At 43.0% G+C, this 25,923-nt stretch overlaps 1 protein-coding gene across 17 annotated transcripts in view; it reads right to left on the bottom strand.

Annotated features, from left to right (window-relative positions):
* MAGI1 (membrane associated guanylate kinase, WW and PDZ domain containing 1) overlaps positions 1-25,923 on the bottom strand; it is a 286,033-nt gene that overhangs the window by 66,658 nt on the left and 193,452 nt on the right. For all 17 annotated transcript variants that reach the window (XM_065749538.1, XM_065749536.1, XM_065749535.1 and 14 more), the window contains exons 3-5: positions 15,264-15,383; positions 4,093-4,299; positions 1,615-1,825 (exon numbers count right to left, since the gene is read on the bottom strand). In XM_065749538.1, coding sequence (XP_065605610.1) covers positions 1,615-1,825; positions 4,093-4,299; positions 15,264-15,383 — 538 coding nt within the window. The remainder of the gene's footprint in view (positions 1-1,614; positions 1,826-4,092; positions 4,300-15,263; positions 15,384-25,923) is intronic.

The following is a 25,923-nucleotide window of genomic DNA, read 5'->3' on the forward strand; positions in this document are numbered from 1 at the left end:
CAAGCACAATGATTCCACAGTTCTATAAGAAGTCCTGTTTTACACATCCTGCTGCCCTGCCTGCCCAAGGTGAGATGAGCAAACTTTTAAAACCTCTTGTTTTATCCTCCAGCTAGAAAACTGAATGGCAGAAATTCAGCAAGTCAGGCAAATTCAAAACAATAAAGCAGAAGGGGTTCTGTCAACTCATAAATAGGAAACTCTGTAGCATACCTGAGAAAAAGGACTGTGGGAGGAGAGAAATGGAAAATTTACATATTTCCTCCAATTTTGCATCAGTAACCCAAGGCTCACAACTGTGTGGTTAGTTAAGGCACAGAGAATTTAGCTGAACACCTTTCAGATCACACAGACAGATGGGATTGTGACATACATGCAACATGGACTGATCTGCATACAGGGTAACAAGGGCTGGGATACTCGGGGTAAGGAAAATCCCAATTTGCACATCAGAACAATGTATTTTGAGGGCCAAATCACTTCAGCTACAAGCTGGCAGGGTCAGTCCTCCAGCACACAGCTCTGGCCCCCCTGAACCTGTGCTGGTGGTGTGCATGCAGCTCAGATGTTCCCATACTGCTCCCTTCTGCAACCCAACCTGATGACTCAAAGTGGTGCAGACAGTGGCTACAGGTGTCTGAGCCATCTTGGATGCACACAGCACATAAGCCTGATGCAAATCACACTAAATTGTTTCTAGGCTCAGCTTGTCCTTAGAATTAATGGAACTGTGGCCATTCAGCACCACATCCACACCAACACACTCTCGCACAGAATCACCCCACGTGTTTGCACCCTCAAAATCAGATTTTCCCATCAGACAGTGAGGTGTGGATGCAGACAATGTTTTTCCACCATGTCTATGGCTCTCCTGCAAAAGGTCCAACAAAGCATTTAAGGTGCTTCTGTGCTCAAAATTCCCCCAGTTTCTCCAGCAATCTGGCACTCTTCTCTAATGTGCTCTCCTGACCCTGTAGCCAAGAGAAAGCCTGCAGTGACAAACTGCTTCTTGGCTTCTCCCAAAGCACAAATCAATTCCGCTCCCCTCCCTTTGCTTGCACAGCTCAGGCCTCGAGTTTCATAAGCTAATTGAATTTTAATCTAGCTCAGCTCCACAACAGGTCCTGTTTTATAAGTTACTACTATCCCAATAAATCTAGACAAGTATAATTAGAGACTATTATTTATGGCACGAAGAAAAAATCAATATCATCATAAAGCTGCTGACAGCGCAGAGCTTTTAGGCAAAGCCTGTACAACACCTGGTGCTCTTTGCTTTCCTGAATGTACCGTTCCTGCTTTGCACAGAACTATGCCTTCTGCAGATCACTGCAGCGTGTTAACACGTCTGACTCTTCTGACAATGCACAAAGCCTGGCTCTGTGCAGGAGTGGAGGAATTCCCCTGTCTTTGAACTTGGGAGTCATCTGGACGTTAATCCAATCAGGAAATGCAAAAGCCCTTCTCAAGCAGTAAAAGAACTTCTAGCTCTGCAACATAACACAGACACTAAATATTTCATACACACACACACACACAATGCATCCACAGAGGTTTACTTATGCCCACAGAGGAGGAGAGAGATGGAATCACAGCAATGAGAATGTGCTTTACTCTATAAAGTAGACTTCTCCGTTCTCGGTGTAGGCCATCTCCCAGTTTTCCGGCAGAGGACCTAGGTTATCCTCAGCTGAAGGAGGTAGGTATTGAGGGAGGCTCTGAGATGGTTCCGTGGTGGGAAGATTGGTGTGGCTATCAATCGCAGACGGTGGGGCTGTGTCTCTGACGATATGTGTGTGATGCTCGTCTTGGTCACCAGACTCTGCTGTAGATTGAACACATTTTCAGTATTAAGGATTAGGAGAATAACACTTCCTATTTGAAGAAAACAATCAAAAGGAGAGGTGCTTTACAAGGCAGCCAGAAACTCAAAGTCAACAAGACAGTGGTGAACTTCTCTAGCAATGCTTTTTTTTTTTTCTTTTAATTAAAAATTAAAATGAATGTTAGCACTGCACCACGTGTCCACACATTGTTCAGAAGTGTCTGTTTGAGCTGTCTAGAGAGCTCTACTACACAGATCTTCACTGTATTCTACCAAAGTCACTAAGGGGTATTTTATGATGTTATTTGTTCCCTCTCCCTTTATGGAAATACTATCCACGCTTATATTTGTGCTGTTTTGATCTATATACTTGAAGCAGCGTTCGTCATTCACTCTATCCATAATTACAACTCAGCTCAGAGTGCCCAGCCCTATTTTTTGGGGGGACCCTCCAATGGCAGCTCCTGTACTATTTCAACCATGCATGCTGCCTTGGCAAAAAGATGAGATACTGAAAATAATAAGACGGAAGATGGAAGAAAAAAGATCTAGACTACAGCAGCACTCTCAAGATGCTTGCTTTTCAGCCTTCCCGCTGTTTGATATTTTTAGGTAGAAGCTGACAAGATAAAAAGGCATGAATGAATCATCACCAGCTTAAGACTGTGAGTGTAAACATGCCACAGCCCGAAAAACACAAGTCACTGAGAGGTCTGCTAAGGAAGTGGGAGCATTTTAATGTGACTAGCACACTTACACATGAAACGAGCATAAGGAATCACTTTGGTATAGGAGGAATATCTCTCTTTTCTTGATTCTGTGCCCAATTCATGGAGGCAAGGGGCCAAGGTGTGAGAACGTTGTGACAAATGAGTCGCATCTTCCAGTATTTCATCTTGTTGAAATAAAACAAGGAAAATAAATGATGCTACAGTCAGTTCAGGGGCAATGCACTGAGATGAGTGGAAAGGAAGGCAAATAGCATCTCTCGACGGCTTCCTCCTAAAATCAGACCCTGCAATAGGAGTTGAGCTCGCTGCCACCTCACAGCCCATGAAAAATGACCCCCAGGTGAAAAACCTCATGAAGGAGCTGGAAGGCTGAGGCAGGGATTCCTAGCCTGGGTGGGATGAGACCAGTTAGCAGTGATTTGGGTTGGAAAAATGTGCAGGATAACATCCAAGCAGAGCACAACCCTCAAAACCACTTGACAGCTTGGCCACGAGAAGACCAAAACTACATTTTGGCCTAAGTGTTTCTCAAGCTCCAAAGAGATGTGTAACTTCAAATGACTGAATTTTCCAGCGATCTTTCAGCCAATGATTGAGTATGGCCAGAGGGACATTACGATCTGCACTGTGCAGGACATGAGGCCTCATTTCTCAGTCTGTTGGAAGGCACCGTGGGGAAGAGGATCTTGTAATTGCATGCAGTACCTCCTGGTGCAAGGAGGGCGATAGGATAGTCATTTATTTTAGAAGGAGCAATAATTAGTCTCAAATGTGCCCTGCCTGAGCCATTTCATATTGATTTTAATGACTGGAACTCAACCACAGGTCAAGCTCTTCCTTGAACTTTCTGAGCTTGGCTGAGATTGAACTCGCAATGAGCTGACAAAGCTACAGACAGAATTGAGGTTCTGGGCTAATTTACAATGAAGATGAGTGTATCTCATGTAGTATTCAAGATCATTTCAACTTAGAAAGTTTCTGATTTCCAGTGGGAGACTTATATTTCAAGCTGACTGTCCACAAAGCGAAGTTCAAAATGATGGCATGTTCCTTGACATCAGAAGTAATTACATGATTCTTTTTAAGAAAAATCTCTGCGTTTGCCAGAATGATTAACTCAGAGCATAAAGGGATTTACAAATGTTACCTTTAATTTCTACCAGACATCATTTCATCTTTCTGTACTTAAACTTGTCATTTGGCTCAGCGGAGTAATTGAAATCTACACTGGAGTAAGTGAAAGCAGAATCTGTCTGTACCCAACAGACAGTTTCTGAAAGAAATATGAATGTGTCCTTAATGATGAAACTGCACGTTACCACAGAACATCTTTTATAAAATTCTCAATTATTCTTCACTGTTTAAGAACCCTTATTAAAAATCTAGCAGTTTCCAACGCCGCAGGACTTCAAAATGCAATGCTGCAAAATAAAATGCTTCCCAGGAAGCAAAGACCACAAACAGACAAACAAATTAACCCCTCCAAAAATCTTTCCCGTGTGTCCTAACTGTCAGACTGTGGTATTTTCCATTTACCTGTGAAGCTACTGCTCATTTCAGGTGCATCGTCCTCTTCCTCATTCTCTGTGTGCACTATGCCAGCATTTTGCATATCATTGTAAGACTTGGTTCGCTTTGGAGTCGACTGCTTGGAGCCAGACTGCAGGTTTTGCAGAGCATCGGTGGAAGTCACTTTCCCACTGAGGGGCTGGCTGGGAGGCTTGGGTGTTCCATAATAGTTACCTAGGCAATAGAAACACATTTGCATCTTCAGAAGGGAGCAGTTTAAAGCAGCGAGATTTCTGTTTCATTCTCAGTTCCATCAAAATCTCTGTCCCTCCCCACTAATATGTAAATAAATAAATAAACGAACACAGCGTTTCCATTTTCTGAGGGGCATATTTCATCTCTAGAGCAGGCACGGAAATATTTTTGCCTTTTAAGTTATCCTTGTCAGATCTAAAAGCGGAAGCAATGGTCCCATTGTTTAGGTGCACTGAGCGTACAAGGGCTAAAACAAAAGGCAGCCATGGTGAATACCAAACTTCATCTCATTACAGCTGAATTTCAATTAGTAGCCTTTTTACATGTGTGCACCCACACAATGCTGTGGCAGATCTGGAGTGAGCCCTGCAGAAAATAAAAAATTCATGACTGCTATCACCCAGCGAAGTGATGAAAGGCTCCATGGCCTGCTTTAACACACAGGTTCTTTTAGAGTGGATGTTGCATTTAAAAGCAAAACCTAGTCACTCTCTCTCTGAAGGAAAACTTTGTCAAAGGAGAGAAAAGGAGGGGCACCACGTGGCACTGCTTCCTCCTAAGAGGAAGCTCAGCAGTTGGGTCAGCGTGGGTAGAAGTGAACAACCAAACCTCGAGGCAGAGCTGGGATGGACAAACACACAGTGGCACTGTGCCAGCACGGCCCCTGGCATCAGCTCCAGGGGTGACATAAGCACTGCAAAGCGCCTGGGATACATCGGTGTCCCCTGAAGTGATGCTGGAAGAAGCACGGAATGCAGTGGCATAGGAACCACGCGGAGATTTGGCATGGGTTCACTTCACCCCAAGCAGAACCACAGTGCTCGACGTGCTCTGAAACCCTCAGGGAAGCTCAGGATTGGAAGCGGATTCTGCAGCTACAGGAGCTTGGGTTCCACCACCAGGCCCTGCTCCTCTGCCCAACAGGATCCTTTCACGCAGAGATCAGTGACACGCGTCAGTTTACATGCAATTAGCCTTTCAATGATTGCTATTTGGAAATCACAAGTGGATTCAAATATTCTCCCTGGCTGTACACATACCCATGTGAGGGTACACCAGTACAGCTTCCACTTTTGCAGCAGCATAAGATTCTCCTTTAAACTACACAGGCACATTTGATTACATTCCTCAACTATCTCCATAGGCTCCACACAACAGGATTATTTTTCAATTTTTCAGGCCATAATTACGTAATATATTTAACATTCACTCACCAGAAAGTACTAAAAATCCTTTTATTGCCACAATTACACTGGAAGGAAGCCACGTGCCAAAGGCACGTGATGAAGGGCACTTAAAAACCTCTCTGGTGCTAAGATAAGGTTCTTCTATTTACTTTCATACATATGCGTGCATGCTTTTGTTGCAGAAGCCAACGTTGTGGGCTCCATTGGATCTGCTCTGTGTTAGCACAGCCTGAGTACCAGGACAGCAACACGTGCAGGTTTGTCTTAACAAGGTGTGCTCGAGCCTGTACACAATGTCATGGATTCAGCTCCATGGGAGCGGCGATGCTCCACAACGCTTTCATCTTCTGTTCGTCATTTCAGAATCCTAAATGTACATTGATGCATAATTTATAGAGAGAAGGAAATTACTTCTTCTGGAAAGTCTCTAATGGGGATGGAGGTTCCTAAAGCAGGTTGCAGCCTCTGCTAGAGAAATTATTCTTATGCTCTACATACTGCAGAACTCGTTTATGCGAGAAGAGGAAGAACGGGGGAGAGAAAGTGCAAAAGGAAAAATACAAAAGTAGGTGGGAAGAAAAAAGAAAAACACTCCGCTCTCCTCCTGTCCTCTTCAGCATTTCTCCAGGCAGACGCTGCTACTCTATGTTTATTTCTGCTTCTTTTTTTTTTTCCAAAAAGTAGGTGTGTTTTACAAGGATGTTAACAGCTAAGCCACAGATCCATGTGAGTGCGACACACGGGAACATGAGCGAATTTACTTCAGGTTTGCTGTAAATCCTTTTGCAATGGATGCAACAAAGTGAGTGAAGGGGCTCAGTGCATGTTGCTAACATACATTTTTACTTCTTCTGGACAAACCCATAGCATAGATGTTACCATCATTCCTTCAGTCACAGACACGTACCTGAATTTGCTCATCTTCAGTTCCTCCACCAACAAGCAAGGCTGAGCTTACAAACAGCTCATGGAGAGCTCTTGCCCAGGAGCAAATCAGGCATCTTGAAGTGGTGCCGATTTTGCCTACACCAAAACCACCTCAGTACTTATTTTGCTCAAACTAGCCATGGTTGGCTGGAACAACTATTAGCTAAGAATTATTTTCTAAAAAAAGTCTGTGCTGTCTTAGAGGGCCACCACAGATATATATGAATGCACATAAAGAGTAAATGTGAACTGGAAATGGAGTGTGGTTATGCATGCGTGGGCTTTGTTTTGCAGAGCATAGGAACTGCAGCCATGGGGGCTGAACTTTTATTTTTCCTCCACAGGAGGCAGACTCAGTCTGAGCCAATATTAAAGAAAAACAACAAACAACACAGCTCCTCCTTCAGATGCACACAGGGACAGACAGGTGTGGCAAAGCACCCAGCTCATGAGGAGGAACTGCAGAGGAAAGCTCCAAGGCAGCTTCCAGCTGACAGAGATGGAGGGAACAGAAATATTCTTCCCCTCACGTTTGCTGGATGCAGTCAGACCTCTTCTTTGCTAAGCAGCTCATTGTGAAGGCACAGCACGCGGGCTTGGGCGTGGGGGCAAACACACCATTAGAAGGGGCTGGCACTTAAAATTATCTTCCTACAAATTATAAAGAGAAAATATTTACCCTGTGACTCAGAAATCCAAGCACGCACCATTAGCAACTGATAGCGAACAGCCCAGGAAGAGTTTTTAAGCACTCAGACTTGACATCATTTGCTCAAATTAAATCTGACAGTGTTTATGAAAAAAACATACATTTAAAAATATGCTTTAACAGTGTTTTGTGAGCCACTTGTAAGCCTACAGAAGGGGCTAACTCCATAGCCAGCGTAATTTGTACTGAATATCCAATCAGCTCTAATTATTAACAGCAGGGTACATGAGCATACACAAGCATCTGCCAGCCCGAAGGATCCCCAACCATTCTGGGAACTCAGCACAGTGGTTCTAGCAGAACTCTCCAGGGTGCTGAGCTCCCAGCAAGGCATGGGTGCCTTAGCAGGATGCCTCTAGTGGGATGACCCGAGGCTGGAATGAGGAGACTTATTCAGCAAGGCAACAGGAAAACCTCTGTTTTTCTGTTGAAGCACCAGTTATAAAATACCTGGGCATCTTCTCATGTCTGACTGCTAGGGGAAACAGGCTCCTGAACCTTCCCTCTCCTCGTTCTCATTGGGATCCTGCCTACAGTAACTGCAAAAATAGCTAATAATGCATTCACTCAGCAGATGCACATACCATTAACAGTGTTCTTTGTCAAGCACCTTTCACTAACCCTTATTTGATTCACTCCTTTGTCGCTTAAAACACATCTAGCCACAACTCAAGTTTGGTGGCAGCTTTTGCAGCCAAAACCATGAGTTAATCCATGTATTCTAAAGTACCACTCAGGAGAACACATAGAAATACCAATAATAATGAGGAAAGCATAATAGCTATTTGGAATGAGTTGATTTCTTTTCATCTCCTTATCTCTAAGTGTCGGCAGCTTACACATTTCAGCATCACGCACAGTAATTAGACTTCAGTTACAGCTAATCACAACAATAAGACAAGTTCTCATCATCATAACACTTCTTCCTCTGCCAGCTCAAGCATAGACTGTAATCAGTGAAAGCTATCTACCCTGTCCTGCAGCTTATGAATTAAAGCAGTGCTGCCTGTCCAGAGAACTTGGGCTATTTTGTTTGTTTAAGTTTTAGATTGCCAGTGATAATGAAAAATTTGTGCTGTATTTCAAAATAACAATATGCTATTATTAGATGTTCCCCTGAAGGGAAGTAAATCCATCCATGATCCTAAGTTGTTTAAGCAACCTGGAATTTGAAATGTAATTTAAAAAAATGCATCAATTACTACCCTCACATTAAAGAAACTATGAAAGCAACCCGTAAGAACTGCTGCCAATTGCCATTCAATTCCGACACAGTGGTCAGGAGTCCATTCATGGAATGGAGAGAGCTGCACAAGATGGCAGATGCAATCTAGAAGGGTCTAAAACTGAAAAGATATGAGGCCAGGTGTCTCTTCTTGCAGATAGTCAAAATGAGACCAGAGTGGCTGCAAGTGGGACATGGTAGCAGACCTGATGGAGCTGCGCAAGGAGGCAAAGAGACGGTGAGCAAGGGCAAGCATTAACCCCAATGACACAACACCAACTGAAGAATGCAGTCCCTTGCCTTACATTTCAGATGCTTGAGCCTTCCAGGCTTGGCTTTACTGTATATATTCTCTTTTTGTAGGAAGAATTTCTCTTGATTTTTTTTTCTTTTGCTGTAAAGATTTAGGCCTGGGACTGTAAGTGCATTTGTCTCAGGAAAGTGCGAGTAGAGCTCTTTTATTGATGCCTGCTGTGAGGTATAATTTTGCAATTATAAAACAAACATACAACAACAACAAAACACCAACAGGATAATCAAAAGCTTCTGTGTAGCACAGAGGACCCTGTGTCCATGAGAATGTATCTGATCTTCAAAGATACCTCTCCACAGTAACAAGGACTCCATTAAGAGCTCACATTTTAAAAAGCAGTTTGCAGCACACTGTGTTCATGCAACTGCGTATTTGGGCAAAAAGACTTGGAGATAAGCGCCAAAATTAAGGCAAGGTCTCGACATGAAGACTTCAAATATAATTATTCATGTAATTGTTTTCTTTTCTGAGATGCAGCTCGTGTTCTCCACACTCTATAAGTACCGAACCACTGACCCTTCATTTTAGCAGAAAGGCCTCTGCTCAACTAATACAGCCAAGAGTGCTCATGTCTGATTAGCACAGGATGAATGGATTCCTGGGAGCAGAGCTCCTGCTACACTGTTTTCTCTGTTCTCTTCCCAGATCATATTCTGCTACAGATTTCCACATTCCGATGACAGATCTGGCTGCTGTCTGCAGGATTCACCTAGCTGCAACTGCACATTGATTAGCAATTGCCTCGAGGAAACTCAAGAGTATCCAGGCAACCAGGAGGAGGCCACAAATATAGCATCTGGATCAGAAGCAAAGCGAAGACAACGAAACAGAGCTCAGAGAAATTAGCTTACAATATATGCAAATCCAATTTGCTTTAACGAGCAGATTCTCTGTCAATTTCTTCAGTTATTAATGGTGAGGTTAACTGAAAGATCAGTCTGGATTTTTTGTTAAATTAGTCAAAATATGACATTTGCACATTTCAATTTATGCTTGAAATCTAACAAATACTGCAGTTAGTGCCCCTATTGGCAATATCAAATCAGTCTCCCTTATTCTAATTTTTCATGTGTTATCACCAAGTATTGCTACATGCTATTGTTAGTGCTTGTGTGCAGCTACATCCAAGCACCTATAATGCATGGAACATTTCTAACAAGCCAAAATAAAGATAATTGTAGTAACACATACTTAGAAAGATACTGGTGGCACGGGACAAGCATGGTATCTCAGGATGCTTCCAAGCTCTGCTATATTAGATAATTTGTTATATTCACATGCAAATAAATTGACAGGGAGCATGAACTTGAGCATGGCATACATGGAGAACACGGGGTAAGTGAGTGGAACACAGCCTATCCAGCACATGGCTGCAGGAATCAAGAAAATGCCATGCACCATGCCCATTTCATCAGAGGTGTTTCAGGACAACCTCTGGCCTAGAGTTCTGTGTTTGAAGATATATTAAAAAGCAGTGAAAAGCAAGACTGTCATGGAATAACTTCAGACAGAGCTCACACTGGAAAACTTCTCATTGCAAACGCACAGAGAAGCCAAGCAGAAATTCCAAAGGAAATTCAAAGCCAATCTAAAATGCTATTAGATACTTGAATTTTTTGCCTTTAGAGAGAAAGAGTTACTCACCCGTGACATTAGCTGTTTGTAGAATGAAGCATTGTTATCTGATGACACTTCAGTATAGCTGCACTCATGTTTAATACTGATAATCACACCCAGACAAAAACATACCTTCCTAACCAGACAAAAACATACCTTACTAACAGTTTAAAAAAGAAGAAGAAAGCTAGACATAAAAGCCAAAGGTAGACAAGGGATCTTTCTGCAGTGCACAGATGTTTGTGAGTGAATACTCATCAGGATCACAGAACAGATTGGGTCAGGAAAGACTGCAGGGCAGCTCTTGAGCCCTTCTCCCCATCCGTACATGTGCAGGATTGCCACGACCCATGTGCAGCACCTTGCACTTGGCCTTGGTGAACCCCATTAGGTTCACGTAAGCCCACTTCTCAACTCTGTTCAGGTCCCTCTGGATGGTATCTCTTTCTCTTGGTCCATTACCAAGTAGTCTGAGGAGAAAACAGCTCCTTAATTTATTATATTAGAACAGATATTGCTTTAACGAAAAAAAAAATGGAAATTAGCCTTTACTTGCTGTCTCTGTCACAGGCACCAACACACTTGTCTGTGTACCTCCTCTGCCTGTAAAATATGGTGCCAAAGGAGCCATTCATTGATTTATTGAGTCAATCTGCAGTACAGAGACATTAATAAGCAGATCTTATCTTATTAAGTGGAACATGTTGATCTGCTGCATGGGCATCCCCGGCATCTGCCAGCCTTACTCGCCCAATCTTTTTGCATTCTGCATAGCACAGACATGATACTCCTTTCAAGTTTGGACCAACTGACGAGCCCCCACAGGTTGTAAAGGTACCAGAAGAACAGCTAAGAAAATCCTGCCATTTTGCTGCAGCATGGGAGAACAATGCTGCTGCAGAGAAAACCAAGCAGAGTGTGCACATCAGGCATGATAGGCTAAAGGCATCTTGATTTAAAGCATGTTGCTGAATACACCTCTCTACTTCAGCTGAAATTCTAACTGCACTGTTAAGGTAATTTATTACACTCATTAAGTACCACAATCAGAGACCCTGTCTACAGTAGCTAGTTTTATAAACTTTAAAAATGTTAGCAAGTCACCCCATTACATCTTAGTCATGAGACTAATGCAGATTACTTATTACTTCTCCTGGCAATCACATAACACTTGTCCTGTGAATGAAAGATGATGCCTTGACAATAATACTCCATAATATAATAACCCTTCACATGTTATAAAGTGCAGCACTTTTCTTTTGAGGATCACTAAGTGCTGGGCAGGCATTCATTAATCCAGCCTCACCAGACCCTGGTGACACAGCCATCCCCATTCAAAATTCAGCCACCATGCTAACGTCCCCACTTGTCTCCACGCAGTGCCACTGCTGCATCCAGCTCCAAAATGTCATCAGAGCCACCATCTCACTCCTGTTTGTAACAGGAGATAACCGCAGGCACAGGATATCTGCTGAAATATTAATGAAGAAAGGAAGAAGTGTTGTTTTTATATTCTCCAGGCTGAGAACCTGACATACAGAGCAGCCACCTGATTTTCCCATGGCCACCTGGCAGGCTGGGAAAGAAATGGGAATAAAACCTAGAAGCTGTGGCTCTGCTCAAAACAGTACTCCCTTGGGGTCCCTGTGAGAGCCTGCAACTCAAATGCAGAAGTAATTGCTAAATAATTAGTAACCTACACAATTACTTCCATGCATCCATTAGTATTTTATATGCTGAAGGATTGGTCAATAAATGCCTGAGATTGCAATTATCTTAGTTTCCTATCTACCAGAAGGTCCAGCCAATGTGCTGGCTAAAAAGATTTTTTCTTCCTTATGAGAACTGTCAATGGGAATTACCAGCTGGCTCAAGTATGTGGTGCAAAACTGACCAATACTGGTGCAGCAAGGCAGCTTTGGGCAGCTCCTATAGCATTTCAGCTCGAGCTCCTGGATTCATCTGATCAAAACAGAACTTTCTTAAGGGAAGAAAGAGGAGATTTTTAGGTTTTATGGTTAAAAAGCAGCACCTTAAATCTGTATCTGGGAACCTCAAGAATTAAGGCTTTCAAATTCACCCTCCCACCTGATTGTGATTTTATGGAGTATTTTGGGTGTAGAACACACCAGGGGGTGGCCAGAAAAGAGGCTGGCATGCTTGTTCTGCATTCACAGGGACATGAATCAAAAACTGTCCAGAGGAACACATTTGCAGTGCACCAGAAGAAGTACTGATGATATTATGCAGCCCAGTGGGTAGGCAACACCTTTTCAGCTTGCAGTTTCTCCTCGCAATTAGAGCACTTTCAAAACCCAAGTTTTTCTTTCAAAACTTGATATGCTCTCCTACTATTCTGTGGTTTCCAGCTGTTCTCTTCTGCTTGTTCTTTATTCCTTCCAAATCAATAGTATCTATATCAGCATCAAAGTTCTGCATTTTACCCCTCTTCTCAAAGCTCCGTTTTCTAATCTTTCTCCCCAGAAGCTCTCTTCAGTAACTGTTATTAAACAAAAACTTGCATTACATCTTCTCCCCCAGGGCTTTTCCCAGTGATAGTGCTACATTCACGAGGGCTTTATGTCTTCAAAAGGCAAATGAATGTCGTTTGTTAATGTCAAAACACAATGTTCACTTCGCTGAAATGTAGCACAGAACTCAGAGTATACCTACATCCATCTCCCACCCAACATCTCATGATACAAATGACCAAAGGGGAACCTCAGGACAACCCTGTCCCCAAACCATCATCCTGCTTGAGTCAGCACTGGGGCTGCTGGAAACACAAGCTTCAGCCACTGCTACCGACATCTCAAACTTCAAGAGCTCCTCACAATGTGTTCTTCCCCACCACTCACACTGGGTCTGTATTTCACCACCTTCTTAAGAACTGCCTGCTGCACTACAAAGAAATGGTGTCCTTTCTCCATGCTACCTTAGTGCAGAAGTCAGGAGCTTCCTGCCCCTCTCAGTTCATCATGTGGCAGAATTTCCCTAATCAGCATCACCATTCTCCATTCTCTACCTGAACCCTTGCTTCGTCTCTATATCATCTCATTACACTGTAACTGAAAGTAACTCAATCTCTCCAACTGTTTAATTCCTGCGTGGTACAATAAACAGCATTATTGATAATAAAAGCTATGCATTAACGGTATTATTTTACTGTTCTCCAGAGAGAAATAGAAGAATATTTCCTTGTTCTGACTTCTATCCATCTGGTTTAGAATAAGCCATAACTGGCAGGGTCAAGAATACAATCAACTGTACCACAGAGGGGCATAAAAGAAAAAAGCAGTGAAATGTAGCATAAACCAAATGCAAATTGATGTAACCTAGGACTATAAAACTGGTCAAAAACCAAAGCTTGGACAGCAGAAATCAAACGTTTAAAAACAATTAAGGAAGATGATAAACAAAATGAGTGGTGTTTCCATCTTGAGTCTGAACCACACCATCTTCTGGGGTCTAACTGAGATCAAAACTGTCTTGACCAATACACAAGATTTCCCTCCAGCAAAAAAAACCAGTACTATTAAAGAAATACTGGAAGGTGGCAAAATAATTTCTTGAAGTTGGAAGTGAAAAATGAGCTGTGTTTCTTCCATATTACATTCAAAAAAATCTATGTCTTGCTGTACGTGTGCATACACTGTCATTTTTTCTTTCTACTTACTGGCTTTCCGTGGGCCAGCTCTCCAGCACCACTGTGCATCAGAACTGCTGATGACAATGGTGCTGAGAAGCTCCTTCCCCATCTACCAAATTAGTCCCTCCAAAAAAAAAACAACATTAGACTTGGAGAAATCAACCTCATACGCTGCAACTCAAAAAGAGTTACCCATGAAATCCGAATAGTTTAGCTGCTACAGCATTTAACCACATACACAACAAAATGACCACGCTGTAGCTGTCCCGGGTGGGAGCAGCAGCTCCTGAATGCCACTTCCCAGCATGTCCCAGGAGCCAGCTTACAGACACTTACCCACTCTGTCTTTCCAAGTGGAAAGGTTACCAGAACAAATACGATTGGGAAGTAATGGCAAAGCAGTTCAGCTGATCTATTTCAAGCACCATGACAAAGAAAACTAATTTAACGTTATAATTAGAAACATGGAGAGGAAAAAGCTCATTTTAGAGAAGTGATGCTGCTGGAATGTTAGCGCTGGTAATGATGGGGCCAGCCAGCTCAGGGAAATGGGAGAGTGAGACCAAGCAACAGTTGATGCAAACCATGAAAAAATAATAACAAAAACAAAAAAAACCCCATACCTCCAAAAGTAGTTTCAAATGATTGCGTCTTTAGCTCAACAAATCCTATTGTGTAACTGAATTTAGTCAATTTGTCTCACATTTTCTTGAGAGGCCAAGCTATCTTTTCCCTGCTGTCACCCCAAGTGACATTTCAGTGCCCCTTGGCTGGCTGAATACTGTTGTTTGCAAAGCTGTGCTGTAGAAAGAATCAACACAATGACTCAGTTTCTAAGTAATTATCCAAGAAGAAAGAAGAAAAAAAAGGCCAAAAGAAGTGCAGTATGTAGCTGCACCCTGAGACACAATTGGGAGATGAAGGATATGCACACAAGGAAAAAGATGAAGAGATGAAGGGGAAAGAGACAGCAGGAGGGAAGAGAAAGTGAACAGAGAGATCGGTTATAAAGGATACAAAGGAAAGGTGTATTTTCATTCACTGCCACACTGTCTTCCCTCAATGTTTTGTTGCCAGATCTCACCTTAGATTTTCCTGGCTTACCGATGCTAATCTCTTAGTTAACTGACGAGAAGAGATAGAAGCACAGAGTAATATTGAAATTCCTTCTGTGTACAGGCAAAAATGGAAAGCAAGAAGGCTAGGAGAGAAAGCGAGGCCTTAAATGGGGCTCGTTAACTCGAGCAAGGGTGATTCAAAGTAGACATCCTACCACAGCTCCTTGAAGTGCTTTTTCACTGCCCGTGACTCCTTACCTTCATAGGTTCCTACTTCCAGAAGGGTCCCACTTCTCTCCAACTCCAGAAACTCCTCCACAGTCAGAAAGTTATAGTCCACACCAGGCACTTCTCCTTCTCTTGGAGGGCGGGTTGTGCCTAAAAGGAAAAAAAATGGCACATTAATACTGTTTTCTTATCAAGTGTTAAAAGGGACAATAAAAATGATCGTAACGGTACAACAGTATCCATAAAATACAATTCTGTGTTACACAGAGAGCAAGGGCAAGAGTTGGGAACCCACATAAAAACAAACCAAGACATAAATCCTGGGCTGAGCTGATGCTACTGCTTGTTCCACCCAACCACAGTGGTTTTGATATTCCCTTAAAGGCACACTGGCAAACAAATATCTTGTACTCCATGCAGAAACACAGCTGAAAGAGTTGAGTATCTGGGAAACCAGCAGTTACCTTCTTGTCGTTAGCAGTGTCACTTCAGCTTCTCTAAAATTGAGTCTGTATTCTCAGATAAGACAACACGTGCCTTCCCTTGCTTCTCTATCACCTTTTCTCACCAAATATTCTTTCACACCATAAAGACCTCTTCTCCCTTACTTCTACTTAATACTTTATTTATGTTAGGAGGAACTAAAGTGGAGAAAAGAGCACTGTCTTCGGGTTGGAGGTGTCTGAGTGCTGTGGTTGCAACCATGCTGCTGTCTTGGGAGTAATTTTAGAGGCGTGGAAACCATGTCTAATATTTAATAAAGCATGACTTCTCACTTCTGTGGGACTACCCTGGCCCCTGGGCAGTATCTCCTCAGTGCATACAATTTCTGAAACCCGTAATAAAAGGACTAAAGAAAGTATAAAGAACTTGAGCTTCTGGAAACTAATTGGAAGATTCCAGCTCTCAGAAGTTGAAAGAGCATAAATTCACCATGCCTATACCTGGCAAACATTTTCCTCAAGTGCCAGGAAAGCGGAAAGTCTTCTTATGACCTATTCATTCAGGAGATTATTCAAGAGGTCAGTCCTGATGGAATGACACCCTTGAATCACTATCAGTAGATTAATTTCTGTGATAGACATCCACTTCCTTCAAAATCCTCCATTTATTGTTTCAAAATAGAAACTCAAGTCTTATTTTATTTATCATCAACCTTCAGAGAGCCTATATACGTGCTTTTGCTATGATCCCTTCTCCTGAAGCTGTGTGTGAACAGGTAAATGTAGGAGGAAGGAAAGCTAAGAAAGGGGTGGAGATGATGATGAATACTTTCACCCTATTAGCAGAACAACTCCTTCCAATTTGGATGCAGATGTTCATGTTGCAACGGTCCTCACTGAGGCACCACAGCTCTTGGCCCGTGTCAAATTCCCCTAAACAAGGCCCATCAGAGGAACAGAACACTGCAGCAATAAGTACATCCAAGGCTGTTCTGTAGCTTCCCCATGCCTGGAGCCCAATGGAACGAGAACCAGACTCCTCATCGAATGCATCCACCAAACGTCAATCACCCCGAGCCAGGTGAGCTGAATGGCAGGGACTGGGACGTGCTCATCCCCAGTAACTGACAACATATGACTGTGAGAGACAAAGATCAAGGAACTTCAGGATTCATTTTACTTTATCTTCTCAAGTTCTCATCTTTTCTTTATCTATATCTTCCCACAGAGAGTATTTATTAATCATTTTTTTTTTCCTTCTGAATTTTTATAGCGGTGAAATTGCAGTCAGCAGTTTACTCGTGCTGGCTGCCTATTTGACATGACAATTATATCCCTGCCATAATTCCTCTGAGCCATTTTAATGGATCTATTTGTTTCATCTCAGTGTTCTTAATTTCCTGAATATGTTCAAGTCGAAAAATCGCAGATGTGCTCGCTATCAGCACGACTGCCTGCAACACACACTGAATGCATTAGAAACACCAAGCCATGGAGTAAAGAAAAACATTACATCACGGAGATAACATTTGTCACCTCCCGTTGGTCTCCAGCAATAAACAGGGGGAAAATAAAAACAACACTGGTTAGGATATCTTATCTGGGCGAAGCAAAAATCCCCAACCACTTTCCATGTTGCTGTCTAGAGCAAAGATTGCTTGCAGATGCTCAGGCTGTTATCCTGCCTCACATCTGAGCAAGTGTTACTGAATGCAATTCAGAGAGGCAGGGGGAAGAGAAAACCCGCCTCCGTTTTTCTTGTAGCAGAATGACAGGCTGCCGGCTGGACACACGCCTGGCAGATGGCATTTCAAAGAGTTTTCATGAACCATCTGGGATGTGTACAATGATTACAAACCACACTTACAACAAAGCCAGAAGGGCTGCTTCACAAGGGGGTGGGGGGAGAGGGCGGGCAGAAAGAAAGCGTGAAAGAAAAGAAAACCAGGAGGTGCTACGCAAACCCGGTGGCTCTTCTTGGAAATGGGGCACCAAGAAGAATTGGCACCTTCCACCCCGAGTTCCTCTGCAGCCTGAAACAACTGTACAGCACACAGGGCAGCCCAACGCTGCAGGCTGCAAGCTACTGCTGTTGGTAGCTTTCTCCTGATAAACTTGAAATTGTAATTAAGTCTCTTGATATTCATGTGACTTAATTATGTGCAAAGCATAGAGCGCATTTCCTCCATTGTATTTCATTGCAGCATCCTTACAGCAGGTTGGTCATCACTGAAGGAGAGGGCTGCGAGGTGGCTGTATGTTTTGTCAGAGCTAATAGCAGATCAGGCTAGAGATAATGGCAGAATTAATTGAGCACAATGAGTGCCACAGACGGCCCAAACAAGAGCTCAGTACACCATTAGAAAACGAGACCCAATCATATTTAAATATGTTAACCTGCCTGTCACGTTTGCACTGAAATATTAAGTGGCATCAAATCTTACTGCCATTAGGTAGCAATTTAGCTAATTAATTTGAGCTATGTCCCACTGCGTGACTAGCTCAGAATTGCAAATGCACACAGAGTAACTAGAGGAGAAACCAAGTGGTCCCGACTACTCGTGCACATTTATTTCTTCATAAACTTTCAGTCTTATGTGGCTAAAATGTCCCACAACATACAAAACTATGGAGAGACATTGAATTGTCAGCACTTATATCACTTACTATATCACTTATATCTCCAGCAACCACAGCAGGCTGAAGAAAACAAGGAAAAATAAGGCTGGTTAGCATTGCAGGTCTTGCCTTCTCTCTTGCTCTGGAGGTAAAACTACATCTAGATGGCTCTGACACTACGTGAAACATCTGCCCAGCTGCTGGTTTGGCTGTCACACTCAAGCTGGTGCACAGATCATCCAGGAGGTCACCATTAGTGCCCAAGCCACAGAGCAAGGATTCTCATCATGGGCTGGAAAGCCCATCTGAGAAACTGTCCAAAGACACAGGTGGGCTTACCCAAGGAGAGCCTAGCGCTGTGCACAAACTAAATTAAAGCTCGTCATCCATGCCTCAAGTAACTGACTAGGGCTCAGATGTACGGAGGGCTATCAACCATCATTCTGAATAATTTAATTGCCCATTTAAAAGACAAATAGCTGCTGCTGTTATGTTGCCTATCAACCGTGCTGACAATTACCCAACATGAGCCTCAATTATAGCATGGCCAGATTGTAAATATGTGATTCAGGGGCTGTTTAGCTCCTTATCAATCTATCAGGGCCTCATGTTAAGCTGTTAATAGCCACTGATGCCCTGCTGCTAAATTAATCAGAATCTTGCTTATTTTAATCTAAAAATAAGATTTCAAAGGGGTTGTAGTCACTTATTTTCTTATTAAAGAAAACCATCAAACAACAGTTCTTAAGCAGCAATTCTGTAAGCATGCAGTAAAACAGCCTCTAGCAAGTCATTTGGAAGTTACCTTCTGCAAACTCCTCATCCAGTTCCACTGCCTGGCAGTGATACCACAGTGAGCCACCAAAACACAGCTCATCGAACCACACACCATTTGCTCTTCATCTCCACTGAGAAATACATGAAGAAACCAGCCCCTCTTCCCCTGCACAGTGCTTAGAGGTCACCTTTCTTCCCTCCTGCCACAGGATAATTTGGAAAGTGCACTTTGGCTCTCCCATATCTGTCACCTATGGTGCCAGCTAACTGGAAGGCAGGACCAACTCTGAGCATCTGCTGATGGCAAGTGGAGAAGGGAAAGGGCAGACAAAACCCGGCTTCTCTCCAGGAAAAAAAAACACTTGATCAGCAGCCTAGCTTTAGCCAGAACTTATCTGCAGCACGGTATTAGAAATACCCCTGTCTACACCAGCAAAAATAAGCGTAACCTATCTGTAATTAAACACTGTATACAGAACACTTCATCCTATTGACTTCAGAGGCTTTCCAAACCAGGGCTACTGATTTTTTTTCTAACAGCAGCAGAAGGTGCTGCGTTTGGACGCTTCCATTATCCATTGTACAATTAACATCCCCACTGACCTAAGGGGAGGGCCACGGTCTGTAGCTGCAACTACATGAAAATACACAAGTTTCGAAAAGAATGGGTCTGCCACAAATCAAATGTGCTCGATTCATAAACACAATTTTCTCCTGAAACTCCAAACTCAGGAAACCCATTCTGGGATTTTAAACGCTGTCTGTCCCTTTTCAAAGCCAGTGACTTGATACCTATAAACCGCACAAACGTGACAAGCATCCATAGAGCCTTGGTGGCGGCGGAGAAATTCATTCCAAAGGAGAATGTGGTCTGTCACTACAAATTAATTCACAGCTCTGTTAATGATGCATGTGCAGGAACAGATGCTGATTGACTCTTCCTGGCCACACAGACATCGGCAGTATGAAAAGAAGAATTTCTGTCAACACCATCAGCAGAAACAACTGATTAAACCCAGAAAGCAGCTGACTGAGACAAACCTATCTTTCTACAGAGACATTAGGGAGAGAAATGTGTTTCATGCCTGAGGTCTACATGCTTTGGGCAAATCCCTTCCCTACAGACAAAGAGCTCAGTAGCTCCTCCTGTTCCCACCAGCCTGCCAGCCAGGCTCCTTGGCCAAAGCTGGATGACATAGCCAGACTTTGCGGAGGTCCCTCTTGCTCCAAAGACCACACAGCGATGGCAGGATGACCTCAGAGAGCATAAAGAGCTGCTCTCTCCCTCCATCTGGCACACCATGTCCAGCTGCATCTCTCAGTCCTTCCTCTGGAAGAAGCTCTGACCGCTCACAGCCTCCCTGGAGAAATGATTCAGCCACACTGTACAGCAACAGCTCAGGGTTTGTGCACCCCCAAGGCAGCAAGTTATTTTTGTCCATTTTAAATCTATTTATGGTATTCCCATGGCCCTCACTGCCACCAAGTAAGAATGTTGATAATCTTCAACACATCTATCCCTGTAGCATTTGGAGGCAGGGGAAGCAGGCTGTGTTCTGTTTTACAGCACTGGAAGGAAAGATCAGTCCAACCCAGGCTCTTGAAGGACTTCAGCAGCCTAATTCCAGAGAAATCAATGGGATTTAGAGAACCCTACAGATCAGGATCTGACAGATTAGAAGGGACAAAAATAACTTGCCGCTGTGTTGAGGCTTTGCAAGCTCATTTATGTGCAGTGAAACACCATGCCATGGCTACATAAAGAAGGGGGCTGTTCTGGACTGTATCATCAACTCAGAGAAGCTGATGCTTACAAGAAGTAAGGGTACAAAAACTGCCACGCACCCCAAGAAAGACACTTTTTTGTTTTGTTTTGTTAAGGATTTAGGCCAAATATTCCAAACCACAGCACCTCCCCAAACCAAGAACACATCACCAATGGTGCTACATCAGAGCTGCAGTCACTGCTGCAGTTAAAACCTCTTTTTGTGCCTTTTGGAACATTTATTTTCTTTTATCTTAAGGGAAAAAAATGAGTATTATGGCAGCAAATAAAAATAAATAATGAATGTTCTTCCAGCAGCTCACCTTCTGAATACCTCTTTGAGTGATTGCTGGTGCCCCACCAGACACCTGCAGCCAAATCTCTCTCATTTCCCACAAGACAGGACACCCACCAAGAAGATTAAACTTTGTGAACTAATGAGTTTGGCATTAATCCTGTGCTTATGGAGTCCAACAGCATGACATCTACTGACTTAAACTGTGAAGGACTGATGAAAAAGCAAACGACTGCTTGGCAAGAATACCTTAGATGTAACTATGCACAGGTTTATTTAATATATGGATTAGTGTAATAAACTGTAATTTTATAAATCAATAAAACTGTAGTAACAAGATTGCTCTGTAATGTTCTGCTTTTAAATATTGGCAAAGGAATGAATGAAAATTGCCATTTGTGTAAGTGCATATGTGACTTATGGGAAGTGAAATTAGCTGAAAATAAATTAACAGGGTGATTATACCCTTGCATTTATATTCAGTTTATTGCATATATATATATTTTAAAGTCTAGATGATGCTACAACCATGACATGCACCTTTACTTCAAAAGAGCCAACTTTCTTGCATGTAGAAATTATTTATGCACTTCCTTTCAGCAGTAGCAATGTTGTCTACGTTGGAAAAAGGCACAGATGAGGATGATGAATTAAATATACACAGAGGATACTTACAGAAGCTGCCACACAGCAGCCACCTCATGCCTTCCTCTGTGCAGAGGTGGCTATGGAAAAGCACTGTGGATTACGATGACTGCATGCAAATGTGCACACATGTACTACGTACCGTGGACCGAAGGTGTGGGGTTGAGCTCCCTCTAACACCAGCTGTTGAAAATGTACTTTGTAGCTGACACTGCACTGAGTGCCGTGGTTTGGTGGTACAGTGGTGATGGGTTGATGGTTAGGCTGAATGACCTTAGTGGTCTTTCCAAGCTCAGTGAATCTATGATTCTAAGTCACAGCACACGTACATGCACGGCTACTCTCAGGCAAATACCACTTTGAAACCAATACGCCATTATCTCGTTCACACTTTCCCACTGTAGGAAGATGTTTATCCCAACGTACAACCTATCTCATAACCTGTGAGTTATCGGCTTTTCTCCTGGCCCCTTGGAAAGCTATCTGATTTCCTCACACTGCCAAAGAGGTACAGCTCAGTGTGAGCCAAGGGATGCATCATTACAGCCCAGACTACCAGTGGCACACAGCTGCTGGTAACGTAGCACCCACACACTGTCACCTCCTGCTAAGTGGCCGGGATGAAGGCAGGGCAGTATGGAAAGCTGGCTTCCATTTGCTACTGGATCCTGCTGGTTGCAAGCTTCAAGTCTAGAGCAAGTTGCATTCGAGTAAAATAAAAGAACAGGTAAAAAGCAAAGCGCTCTCAAACCTGCTGCTCAGCATCAGAGATGGAAGACTGGGTAGGGAGGGCTGTGGGAATGACAAAAAGCCAGGACAGGGGTCAATGTTGGATGTAAACACTTTCAAGATGATTTACCCAGACACAGAGCAAAGAGACACAAAACCACGCTGTCAGACAAGCTGAGCATGCTGGCTTTCCAGGAACACTTTGGGGTTTTGTTAACACGACACAATCTTTCTCACCCACAATGAAGTGCTGGGGGAATTTCTCAATTTAGTGGCAGACACATGGTGGATAAGAACACAGTAACCAGCTTTACCATAGGTTTTTAGATAGAAAAACAGTAAAAACTTCTTCGGGCAATATATGTGACTACTGAAATCAAAGAAAGAACAGCAATCAATAGCAGAAGCTACTGTTAGCCATGTAGGTGTAAATTTGTCTCACAGGGAGACGAGCAGCAGATCTTTCCAGGAGCAAGACTGCCTGCTCGCTCCTTACAACAGCACGACTACACAAGCTGTCACAAATATTGGAAGGGAAAGCTTACCTCTTTCTTTCAAAACTTGGGTACTAAATCAATGTATTCTCTGCCAAAAAAAAAAAAAAAGGATCCTATTCCCTGCTCTACTCCAAGGCTTCAGACACATGCTACAAACAAATGCTGGAATTAAGCGCACAGTAAATTGAGTATCCAACATAGACCAAACAACTGCAGTATTTCAATGCCATTTTTATTCAAAAGAAGTATTTGCTTTTGACATCTGCGTACCTAGGTGCACGTATATGCATGAAAAGATGTTGTATGCTTTAAATCCATGGCAATCATTAGGTTAATTTGATGTCCAATTGCTCAACTGCTTCGATAAGGACTGCTCACCTCCCTTGCTGTTTGTCTTCTGAGGCTGTTTGTATTACCGAGGTAAGTACACCTCAATGTGGAACATATCTGCTTGGGTGTGATATAAAACTCTTTCTGTTGACTTTAACTGCTCTTCTAGCAGACTTTTAATTCACAGTTAGAAGTCCCAATAAAACAGCTCACCTAACAGCATGTGCCCTTAGGTAGATCAGTTCATTAGCCTAATCTCTGCAAAATTCCAACACAGAAAGTCATGAAAAACTCACACATTTATCACTGAGGCATTGGCTGAAGTTTGTTTCAGTGGCCATGCGCTCTGATCATGAATGAGGGACCCAGACAGGGGGTGTTTTGTTTGTTTTACAAAATGAGCACCATTCCATCATGCTACACACTAGTTATTAAGGCATTCTCTTCCCCAAACAACATCCAATGGAGATACAATCACCACGGTATACTTTTCCCTGTAGCCCAGAGTTGTGAAATGCTTTAAACCTAATGGACTCCCAGCTGTGATAACCTCATCGCACTCTCAGAAAAACACCGGTCTCCCGTGGCCCTGTAATTTTTGCCAAGGCAGAAGTCTGTCCTCTCATCACCCCTTTGTTCAGACAGGTCTTGTACCCAGACAAATCCTCCTGACCCTTCCTGGTAGTTTTCCAGCTTCATATCCAATACTAAGTATTATTTACAATAAGAAGTATGCAGATGACAGAAATGTGTGGTTAAGGAGCCATATGGATGCACTTACTGTGAAACTCAAGGGAAGAACTAGAACAGACAGCAAATCTACCCAGCAGTACGCTCATTTAGGCACTATTCCCTATAGATTATGTCCCTTAATTTTACCTGTTCTTAACTGCTACCATTATTTTTTTTTCCCAGTGACTCTGCATGCATAGCACGCTTTAGTTCTTCATGATTGCTAATGCTTCAGGTGGTTGAATAGATTCCGGTTCACTCTCTGCAATGCTGTGATTAGGTAACAGCTCAGGATGCTGAAAAAATGCCAAACATTTAGGAGTTGATTGGTGTTTGAGTTTAGAATTCATCCCTATTGATAATTGGGAGCACTAAAACGAAAAAGAAAACAAATACATTAATTCTAATTCTTTTATTACCTCACTGAAGTAAAAACCATTCAAATAGTTTATTATTTGCAATTGCTTTGCTGTAAATTCCACACCACCACCGCTCGCACAGCAGAATCTTATTAATCCCTACAGCTTTGAAAGAGCAGTAAAACACTAGAGAAAACCCAAGTTACAATGCATTTGGCTCATTTTTAACAACACCCTTCCTTGACATAGGAAGCCCACTGGTTGGTCAGCTGTCTGTCCTGATACTGAGAACAGATGCACACTTCTCCATTTGTTTGGTTTCCTCTCGATTTTTTTTCAGTGGTACACAAGCAATGAAATCCTCACCTCCCAACACTGTCATTACCTCTGTGTTTCACAGGATGCCTGCCCACACAATGCTGTACCTCATCTTTCGGAAGCCAAGCACCACCCTATAAAATACTCCTGCACTTAAAATGGGGACAATGGCACAGCACTTGGCTCAAATGGGTTTTGCTTCTTTTCATCTGATTACTTCTCGTTATACCTTCCCTCTGCTAGATGTCCCTGTGTAGGTGTCCAGAGCTCTGCCTTCACACGAAACAATCATTCCATCACATTACACTCTTTGTCATTTCATTATCTTCTTGCAAATCACTTTCTACAAGTGGCACGATTATAAACGCCACGTTAAGTTCTGCCAGCTTGCCAGTGCCCTGCTGCTACTGGAGCCATGCTGCCAGCAGCCCTGCCCTCACCACGGTAATTCCCAAGTACCTGCAGGTCCCCACCACCACTGGTTGGGATCCAACCCAAACAGACAGCACACTGCAATTATCCTCATGCTTCTGTCTGGAAGCCCAAAGAAAGCAAGCTGCTCCTCATCCTGCTTTCAGCTCCTGACACACAGAGCACCATCAGCTCTAGCGCATCCCACACAGAGGATAAGGAAAACCACAAGTACTTCTGCAGCTTAGACACGGTCGGTGGAGGACATCATGATCTGGGGTGTCAAGAAGACAGCATACCCAGAAACCTGCTGCCTCACACCACCAGATGGGCACACTCCTGGAAAATGACCGCTTGAAAACACACACTGAGCTTTAGAAAATGCTGAAAGAGATTTTCTCTCTAGTCCCAGTACATTCCTTGACTTAGAGGACAAGTTGAGTGATTATCAGAGACAGAATGCTTGTCTTCAGGACAAGGATGTTATAGAGCAGATAAGACGGTATCAAAAAACAAAAGCTTAAACCTAAACTCCAGCACTTACATTCAAAGTGAGGCATTATCCTGCAACAACTGTGTTCAGCCCTTCAGATGATGGATGCGGGTGAAACCGCTCCGCCAGATGGATGCTGGCACAGAACCTAATGGCACTTGCTGCAAATCACCTGCTTTGTTTCAAGCACACAGGTGCACACAATGGCTCCAAGGCTATTTTCCATGCTCTGCACTAAACTCACGCTCAGGGTTTTTGCACATCTCCCTCTGCAACT

This window comes from Cyrtonyx montezumae, unplaced genomic scaffold, assembly GCF_038088225.1.
Source record: "Cyrtonyx montezumae isolate F1298 unplaced genomic scaffold, pur_monq_1.0 scaffold_6, whole genome shotgun sequence".
Lineage (NCBI taxonomy): Eukaryota > Metazoa > Chordata > Aves > Galliformes > Odontophoridae > Cyrtonyx > Cyrtonyx montezumae.